The 9,864-nt window shown below is 34.5% G+C and overlaps 1 protein-coding gene across 1 annotated transcript; it reads right to left on the bottom strand.

The window, feature by feature from the left end:
* Nucleotides 1-117: 117 nt before the first annotated feature.
* swi5 (SWI5 homologous recombination repair protein) lies at nucleotides 118-6,598 on the bottom strand. The gene is made up of 5 exons (XM_024298750.2): nucleotides 6,369-6,598; nucleotides 5,077-5,125; nucleotides 4,654-4,757; nucleotides 4,339-4,433; nucleotides 118-323 (listed from the first exon to the last, which is right to left on the bottom strand). The coding sequence occupies exons 1-5, from the start codon at nucleotides 6,464-6,466 to the stop codon at nucleotides 259-261; spliced, it is 411 nt and encodes a 136-aa protein (XP_024154518.1). The 5' UTR covers nucleotides 6,467-6,598; the 3' UTR covers nucleotides 118-258.
* Between the last annotated feature and the right edge of the window lie 3,266 nt (nucleotides 6,599-9,864).

Genomic DNA, 9,864 nt, shown 5'->3' with positions numbered 1-9,864 from the left:
CATCTATAAAGTGACTTTTTGTTTAAAAACATGTAATAAGAGATTGAATATATAGTATATATTCTTTAATAGTTTTAGCACAACAAAATTAGATTTTCACAAAAAGCAAGATACAACTTAGATTGACAAAAAGGTTTAATACCTTTTAAGTATCCAACAATTAAATTACATTCATTTTCATAACCCAAAAGTCCTTTATTTTTACATTGTTGTTTTTAGAGCAGGGAAAGCTATGAAATGGCAATCCTTGCATTTCTTTCAGTCATCCAGTTCAAGGCCAAACTGTGTGTAGAGATCTCGTGTGGTGGTCCCCCTAAGAGCAGCTGCAAGAAAACATTTCAGGGTCAAACACTCTGCTCTGCTTTTTAAACCCACAAACACACTAAAACAAACAAACCAAGATGTTAAGTCTTAAAAAAAAAAATCAATTAATCACTTAGGAAAACCCATATTAATTTATCAAATAAATGAAACCATTATTCTTTGAAGCCATTTTGGGTATTTTTTTAGATAAAAAAAACAGCCATTAGTAATTTGTAAAATAATTCCTAATGCTATTAATAGAAGTTCCACTGTTAATGTGCTTAAATCAATAACTACGTGATATTTATAAATATATATATTTTAACAACAACAAAACTCGGATTGGTTGGAAACTTTTCATTCATTCATCTTCTAAACCTGTTTTTATCCCTTTATCCCCGTTTATATCATGGGGTGCCGGAGCCTAACCTGGCTACTTGTGGGTGAAGGACAGGGTACATCCTAGACAGGTCGCCAGTCTGTCGTAGGGCCACAATCACACACTTGCATTCACACCTGGGGACAATTTTAGAGTGTTTTTGGAAAATTAAAAAAATAAATATTTATATTTTTGCAAATTGCATGAATTTAAGTGGTACAAAGGCCGATAAAAATCTAGATTCCTTTTCTCATAATGTAGGCATTGACTCTGACATTGACATTGTTACTGATTGACTGAACTGACTATGCTTGAACTGATTTAAAGGAAGGGTGTATAAAGGGCGCAGGGAGAGGTGTATGAAGCAAGACCTTCATTAGGACGTAAACGATTTTCAAAACAAACAGCTGACTGGGCTGGAGGTATTTGAAACAGAAGTGACTCAAAGCAACAACTTTGTTTTCATTCATTTCAACCTGCTGTGGTTAAACCAACTCGCCATGACATCATCAGGGTGACACATTTGACCCCTGACGTTTAGCAAAGAAATGCACTTTGAGGAGTCTTTAAGCAGTTCAACAAATTCCTTTTCTTACATTTGTTTAACTTTAGACGAGCACAGTCAGCATCAGCTTAAAGTTTGTTCGTTCTTCTGTAAGCATGTTTTCAGTGGTATCTTTGCTGAGAACAGTTCAGTCTGAGTTGTGATGCTGAAGGGTGCATGCGAGTACAACAAACAGATCAGAAGAATGCTCCAGTCAGTCAGACTCATTCACTTCCAGTCCATACAGTTCCAACCAAGACTGAGATAAAAAACAAAATGGTCAGGAAAGGTCCCCATACTAAATCATTTTAAAGAAACAGATTAAAAAATATATTTTGCCTATATAGAAAATTTAAAAATATATAATCTGAAGTTATCAAAAAACAATAGGCTATTTTAAGTATTTAGATATATTACTCATCAAACTCCCAATTTAATTTTATTTTTTTTAATTGCCTTTTATTGTTTTATGTCAGGTGGATTAATCTGATATAAGACTGTGTTAAACTGCTTTATTCTTCGATTTGTTTGAGGGAAATGTTATGACATTTTGTATGTTACACAATGCATATTGTAATGTACTTGAATTGTGTACGAAAATGGGTCCAATATATAAAAAAAATGTAGGTGAGATAAATAAATAAATAAATAAAAAGATTTTAAGCTAGTTTTAATCATTCAATCATGCCCATGAAGCTACCATACGTCTTCCAATAGTGGAAATTTCCCAGAAGTCTTTGCGGAAAACTAGCGTGCATCAATGCTCACTAGATTAGCAAATATAGACCACAATGCATTGCAGTCGAAAAATTTTGAACAAAAAAATGTGTTTAAATGTAATTTCTGAATGAACCATCCACATTTTCACCATCAGAACACTGTAGTGTCATAAACATCGTGAAAAGTTCATATTGATTTGATTTTGACTTTGTGAAAAATGCCACAAAAAATGTTAAAAACACCAAAAACACAATTTTAATTTTAATGGATCTTTAATAAATAATAATTTAATAGTAACTATTAAATGAACAATTTTTATAAATATCTTTTTAATTTAGTTTTCTAAAACATTTATGAACTGTAGGCTGAATAAAAGCTATGCACAGCATTTCTGTCATAATTACAGCTTTGAGCACACTCAGGTGTTGGGCAACAGCTTTAGGTGGGGAGTCTAGAGTTTTACAAGTCCTTTAACAGTTTTAAATCAAGATAATAAAACCATAAATCATGGAAAAGCTTTAATCCTGATGGAAAAGGTCGATTAAAAACAAAAGGGTGGTTGTCGCCAGAGTGTACTACAGGGCATGGCTTACTCCAAACCGCGCCCACTTACGTCCTCCCTCTCAGAATAGGAACGTACAGTACAACAACGATTCAGTGTCCGAGTGGAGGCTCTTCGTCAAAGTGTGCTTGTTTGAGACAAAATGAGACAGAGAGGGATAGGGCAGAGAAGAGGATAGTCCGTGTTTGTGTTTGACTCTGCCTGCATGTGTTAGTGTGCGCACACAGAGATTGTAATTGTGTGTCGTCTGAGTGATGAGAAAGCCTGCGATTGTGTAAGAGGGGAAATACGACCTCTGTTCACCAAGAGGCCATTAACATCTCAGCTCTCCATTTGACTGATACTAGAAAAACATTTTTACAGTTTCCTATTAAACATATTTTTTTTTAAAAGTAATAGACACAGAGAAAAAGTAAAGTGGTTGAAAAGTCACGAGTCATGTACATTCACAGCTATTCAAATCTTTCCAAATATTATGACAGCTGGGAACTTACCCCACTTCTCTAAATTTGCTGTATGGACACACTGTGTGTGTGCGGTGAAAGTGATCAATAAAGAAGTCAGCATATCTTTTTTTTTTTAGGTCAGTGTTGTTGAAATCCTTCCAAGACAGGAAGTTGAAGTCATAAGCAGATGTACATGAATCCTCAGGACAAATCATTTGTGTAAGCTGATTGAACCTGCAGCCAAATGTCCCAGCTGCTGTTCAATATCAGCTAGCGGCTAGTTTATTCAAGAATCCAAATGATTGATTAAAAAGGTCCCACAGAGATGTTTTAATTAAATGCAACAAAGAGGACATATCCAACAAGTTTGACGGCTGTGCAAAGGCATCATAGTAAACAAACATTTGTAATTTGGTGTTAAGGAGAAAGAAATAAAAATAAGTGGAAAACTTGCCCTGCCTTCTCCAGTAATCAGACTCTAAAATGCCTCTTTACTGCCCTCTAGCGTTTGGCTAAAGCAGCTTCAAGGTCAGCCTTTAAATATTCCCATTTGAATAAGCAAAGCCTTTTGATTTGAATTTTTCCTGTGACCTTTTGCAGGGTAACTCCAAGGATTTTCTCTCAACAGTCTAACCTCTTTTTTTTTTTTTTTAACAATAATGCAAACACTATCTGGGTTATCCACCAAAAAAACATTAAAGATTTGCTGAAATTTAACAACCAATTGCCAAGATGTAAAAGTATTTAGTTGGCCCTTTTCAATTAAAATAACTTTAGTAACTTGCATAACTAAATAATATTTTGGTACACAATGAGTGAAGAATCATATAAAGGATTACATTTATACATTTATGATGATCCTGTGTTAATTTGGTGCAACTTTTTTTTTAAAAGTGGTGGCTTATAAAGCTAAGCTTAATGACAGAAGAAGGTTTTAACAATTATACAGAACTTTCAACAATTTCGTTCTCTTTTCTGTCCATTTTAACATCAAAATATTTGAAAGTAAACATGCAAAGGAGATACTAATTTGCCACATTCAAGAGAAGGATGAGATCGAGAGATGCTAACATTATGAGTCATGTTGCAGTTAGCTTGCAAAAAAAACTCTTATTTGAGGTTATAAATATTGCTATTCTATTAAAGGACATCATTGCTTGCAAAATTTAATTTTCTGAGAGAAATCTTAGAAAAAGAGGCTTTAAATAATAGATTAATCATTTTAATACAAACTTTTATGTTTACTTGGAAGGAAATAAAACAGTTCTGGCTAGATCAAGCTGCAACTCAGGTCTCTTAAATATTAATATTAATTGCAAACATTTATTAGTCGGGGTGGAACTGTGTTATTTAAGCTGAGATGGAAACAGCTACACATACTTACCAATGCGACCTAGAAGTGACTGCCCAATGTCTTTGATGTCATTGTATTCATGCAGCATATTAATGTGATGTTCCAACTCTTCTACTTTGTATCCTCTGGAAATGAAAACACAAAAATAATTGCATTAACTGAAAAATGTTTGCTCAGGAGCAAAGAAAAAATCCATAAAATTCAAAATACTTCAGAAAGGGCATTTCAAATAACCACTGCTTAAATAAAACTATTTAGAGAGAAAATTAGATTTTTAGCTGCACAGTAGAAATATTAAAAAACCTACTATGGATACTTTCATTGGTATTATTCACTTGTACTCACTCAGCCTCTAGCTGTGCTATCTCTGAATCCAGCTGCTCACTTCTCCTCTCTAATTCTGCCACTTCCTCTGCATGACTAACTTTAGCCTTCCTGGCTACATGATGCTGTGAGGGTCAAAACAAAAACAAAATTCACATTTTTTATTTTATTTCCCTCTAAAAACTGCTAATAACAAATATACAAGAATGGTTAAGTAAGTACATCAATATGTTGTTCAAAGTGCTTGTTTGTCATGGTGCTTTAAATTTGGCTAATATTTTACATTTAAAGGTGAAAAACAAACAACATTAGAAGAGCTAGACTTGTTGAGTAAAACGAGTGAGTGTTGAACCCCACACATGAATGTTGTGAACGCATGAGAGAGAGTGTGTTTGTTAAAAAAAAAAAATAATAAAAAAAAAAAAAAAACCATACGATACTTACAGGTGACTTGAATGGGCAGTGTACTTTTTTAAGGTGTGACAGTGGAGTTCTGCGAGACAAAAAGATTTTTTTTTTTTTTTTTTAGAAAATATTGACCAATATTGTGAAAACCCTTTATAACTTGGGCCAAGTGATTAGATCAGGGTTCGGCTTCTCCAGCACAACAAAGCCTGGTTGCCGTCCATAAAAGAGGTGCTGAAATGCTCTGCCTCATATCAGGAAGAAGTGAACATTTTCCTGAGCAGCAAGAGCTCACCTTTCCTGAGCTGGAACTGCTAGAGTAAAATGAAAAGCTGTCATGCCTTGGCAGACACGACAGTGCACCTTAACAGACTGAGAGGGGAGAGGATGTTCAGCACTGAACATGCTGGAGGAAACGCTGGCATTGAGTGGAAGTTGACATTGCTCGCCAATGATTTACAGAAAGCTACACTGTCGTGGTGTAACAATTTATTTCAACAACGATTTGATTTATATCATAAATTGTGGTTGCTGATACAATTCTTAGTCAATAGTGGTTCATTTTGAACAATCTGATTCATTGACCTAAAATCAATCCAGGACATCTTTAGCTAAAAGTTCAACCAGTGTGATTCAGAGATAAATACCTGGTACTGAACAGGAGAAGTTTTCAAGATTCCTTGTATTTCTTATAAAATAATAAATTAACTATGTGTACAAACAAGTAAACAAGAAGCCATTCAGATTTTAGTTTAATTGAGTTCAGCCCGATACAAACTGAACGTTATTAGAACATTCTACCACATGGATGGTCATATCTTTGCAAAATTCAGTGTTTCCACACATAAGACTGTAATGATGGATAGATCATTGTTGCTGCGGCACTTGGTCATTTAAACGTAATAGTAAAATAAATCTACCAAAAAGTTATTTAAACAAACTTAATGTTAATTTTCTTTCAAGGCTTTTCTAGACCAAGTTATTTGAATTGCTATAATAGAAAATCAGAGAAAACTGAATTTCTTTTGCATGTGCCAAACTGATTAATAAATAAAACTGAGACGAGACAGTTTCCTAAAGCTGCATTTAGTTTTTATATTTCCTGCTCGGATATTCACTGAATAATAAAGATTAGACAGTAAACTCGGATATTTACTTTTAACAATATAAATACATTTAACATCATAAAGTTACAACTAGAGCCCTCATCTTAAAACACCAACTATGTAAACTAAACAAACTGCAACTAAAGAAAAGAAGAGGTTAAGAGCAGGCGAGACGAGCTAGTTTGTTTTAGCTAGCTACTAGCACCAAGCTAACAGTGAAGTTACCTTTTTGGATCCCTTTTGCCTTTCTCGCTCTCTTTTGGCGTCAAAGCGTGACAGTTACTTGAAACTAAAGAAATCTCGTTGCTCTCATCAGCGCTCATGCTGCTTAATGTAAGTGTTTTTTATATATGTAAAAGGTTGCTAAGTTATCTTTGCTGAGGACCAAGAAAAAGTATAGTTTGTAAATTTGCGCCTGACAGGAAGCAGACTCACTCAACAGAAACTGATTGGCTGAAAATAGAGGGGGCGTGGTTTAGTCTTAAAGGGGGCGGAGAAACATGTCCAGCATGAAGGAGAAGTTAAAAACCTAAACATAAAAGGCCAGCTCCTAATTTTAAATCCAATAAATCTAAGAGATAAATGATAATAAAGGAACAAGAAACGTTTTTTACTTCTTAATGAATTAAAAAGCTTTGAATGTTTCATGTTGTGTGTTTTGATTTTACGTTTTCATTAAAAAACATATAGTGGTTTAGAATTGGTCAGATTACAAGCATTGCAGTCTGACCAAGAGTCAGCTTTCCAGTACAATATGAGTTAATTTTGAAAGAGAACATTTTTGCAAAGCCTTATTTCAAATGTTGTACCCAATGAATATGTGCATTTGATTGATTATGACATACAAATAATCACAACACAATTTAAAATCAGAATTTACAAGCTCTAAAACAATTTACAGACTGCATTTTTCTTTAATAATTTTGAGAATGTGGAATCAAGTGTCTTGGCCAAGGATACAATGATTGTTGAACCTGAGATATGAACTCCCAACCCTTATTTCATTTTATTTTACTTTTTTATTTTATTTTATTTTTCAAACAGGTTGCTCAGCCAAATTTGCTTCCGCTTAGAGTAATAATTAAAGTTAAAGCAATAATTTTGACAGAGCACAAGAAACTTTACTTGTGATTTTGATTTTTTGCTTTATTTTTCAAGAAGTTCCTATGAAAATGAAGGCTTTGCATATTTAAAAAAAACATTTTCAAAACTAAATATCAGTGGCACAAAATAAAATGTACTGCTCTTGATTGGTGAGAAGCAAACTATCGTTAGGCCTCATCAGTGATTTTGCTGCCTTTTCCAGTAGATGGTGACCAAGAGCTACATAGCCTGATTCCTTTGTCTGCCAACTACATGCTCACCCTGTCTCTCTGTGTGAAACAGCTCACTCGTTTTTTTTTTGACTGAAAAGAAGATTGCATAATCAGAGAAATGCTGCATCATTTATTAACTCACTAATCTATTCTCACTGTATTTAGGATAGGTAAATAACAGAGGTTGATTCACAGGCTGGGTGGAGGAGGAATTAACAAGAGTAAAGGTCTACTTTAACTTCATCAGCGCTCATTGATTTGCTATACTAGAACCAGCTCAGAAAACAACAAGGTTAAGCACTAAACATCTATCCTTCATTAGTCCTGTCAAGGGTTGCAAGGGTTGCTGGAGCCTATCCCAGTTACATCAGAATTGAAATAGGGGCTTCTCTCTGGGAGGTGATAGGATAAGCCCTGCATAAAGCATGCTAATTTTTTAATCTAGGAGAGAATTAGAATGATAAAGAGACAGAATTGGACTGAAATTAAACTTTGGTTTGATATGTTTTTTTGATGTTGGGGTGTGATGGTCCAAAGATTCCCCCGTCCTTATTCCTCAGTTGTAACATCTCAATTCATTAAAAGGTTGAGGAATGAGAAATCCACAGATGAGATGTGTCTTTTTCTCCTTTAAGAATCTGCAATCTTACAGGCAGTGGGCAGCAGCGGCTCCTGCAAGGAGTCATGTGTGTGGGAGAGAGACAGATTTATGAAGGTGGGCTACTTTTCCCGTCTCTGACAGCACAGTAAGGATTTGAGAGGCATGTGCTGCTGTGGCTTTACTATTGCAAATCTTGCATGACTGACACCCTATGCTGTGTAAGTCAGAAACACTGAATCATATATGGATCACAAATAACCATAAAGAAAGACTCTGAATGTTAGCATCTGCAACATGTATTTCATTACAAGCAGATTCGAGCAGCTGTTTGTAACCAGTCCTGATCAGAAATCAGCTCTTTATTATAATAAACATCTACTTACAGCTTTAGACTTCCACATGATTGCTGTTTATTAACCTAAATGTAGACGGAGTTACTTAATCAGCAATTAAAAAAAATGTAAAATATATTTTCAAACATTTTTTTAATCAGTTATGCAAATGTAAATTTGAAGCTCAGACAAAATGTTGAGATTATAATATAATAATAAAATGTTTGCAATATTTGCTAATAATTTTTCAAAACCAAGTAGCTGTTTCTACTTTTCTCTCTATGATAATGATTAGTTATAGTACATTAGGGCATGCTTTTCACACAAAATGTTTAAAACAAAGCTTAAAATCAAAATAAAAAAGATAGAATGTGAACAAACTAAGTTAGGAGAGTCAAAAAATTAACCCTTTTTAAATCTGGAAAGTGGTTGAAAAGAGCAGATGCAAACATCACTGACAGGGTCGATTTTTTCTGTTTTATTAATGCAATTTAATTTTTGGTTTTGATACTGGTGAAACACGAAAAATTGAGTGGAAATACTGCAAATACATGCATTTTTCTTGCTTATCTTGTGAAGGGAACTTTTTTCGGACTCATCAATGTGGAAAAAGCTGATTACTTCCACATTTAGGCTCCTTGGTATCAAGGATTTCTGTTTTACTAATATTAGAGCATAGAAATGTATGCACATTCTTTGATTTGGTATCTGCTGCTCTCTCACTCCATCTGCCTGTCTTATACTCTTATATGGTGTGACTCATCCTTCTAATAACTACTTCTATTTCCTGTCTGAAATAGTTTGCTGTCATTTTTCTATTGCATGATTGCTCTCCTTGTTTCTGACTCACTCGGTTTACTGCTTGAGTAAAGCTTCTCATTTCCATCTTTTAACCTTGATGTGTTTCGCTGCGACTCCTCACCTCAGTCAGTCTTGTTTATCATCATGCAAAAAGCCCCCTCCCTCCATTCCTGCTCCGTAACCTTCCCATTAGAGCCCGTCTCTCATGCTGTTGCTCCTGGGCTGACTGGATCCGTGTGCAGATTTTAATAACACTGTAGTGCTTCGAGGCTTGGCATGCTTCATTGTTTTTTTGTTGTTGTTTTTTCTTTTTCTAGTGTTGTTCTGTTACAAAAGGCCAGGTGGTTTCTTTGTTTTTCAAATACAGAGCAACAATCTCAGCATGTTCACTGGCTTTAGACAAATTCTGCTGTCAAACTCAGATTTTAGCCACTCCTGGGTAATTATTTTCCCTGTAAGTCAACATAATTAACCAATGTTTGCTCACAAAAAAGGCTAAATGATTGATTACTATCTAGTATGAGTGTGTATTTTTCCTAGTTCGTATTTCATGATACATATTGCGATATATCCCAAGACTGTACCAGAACAATTTTTCACTTTATTTTAGAGTATGACTTAAAAAAACAAACTCTACCTTAATATTAATACGTCGTAAGCTCAGAGTGCTG

This window comes from Oryzias melastigma, linkage group LG12, assembly GCF_002922805.2.
Source record: "Oryzias melastigma strain HK-1 linkage group LG12, ASM292280v2, whole genome shotgun sequence".
NCBI classification, from domain to species: Eukaryota; Metazoa; Chordata; class Actinopteri; order Beloniformes; family Adrianichthyidae; genus Oryzias; species Oryzias melastigma.
The sequence above is the reverse complement of the archived record's forward strand: the minus strand, read 5'-3'. Positions and strand labels throughout refer to the sequence as shown.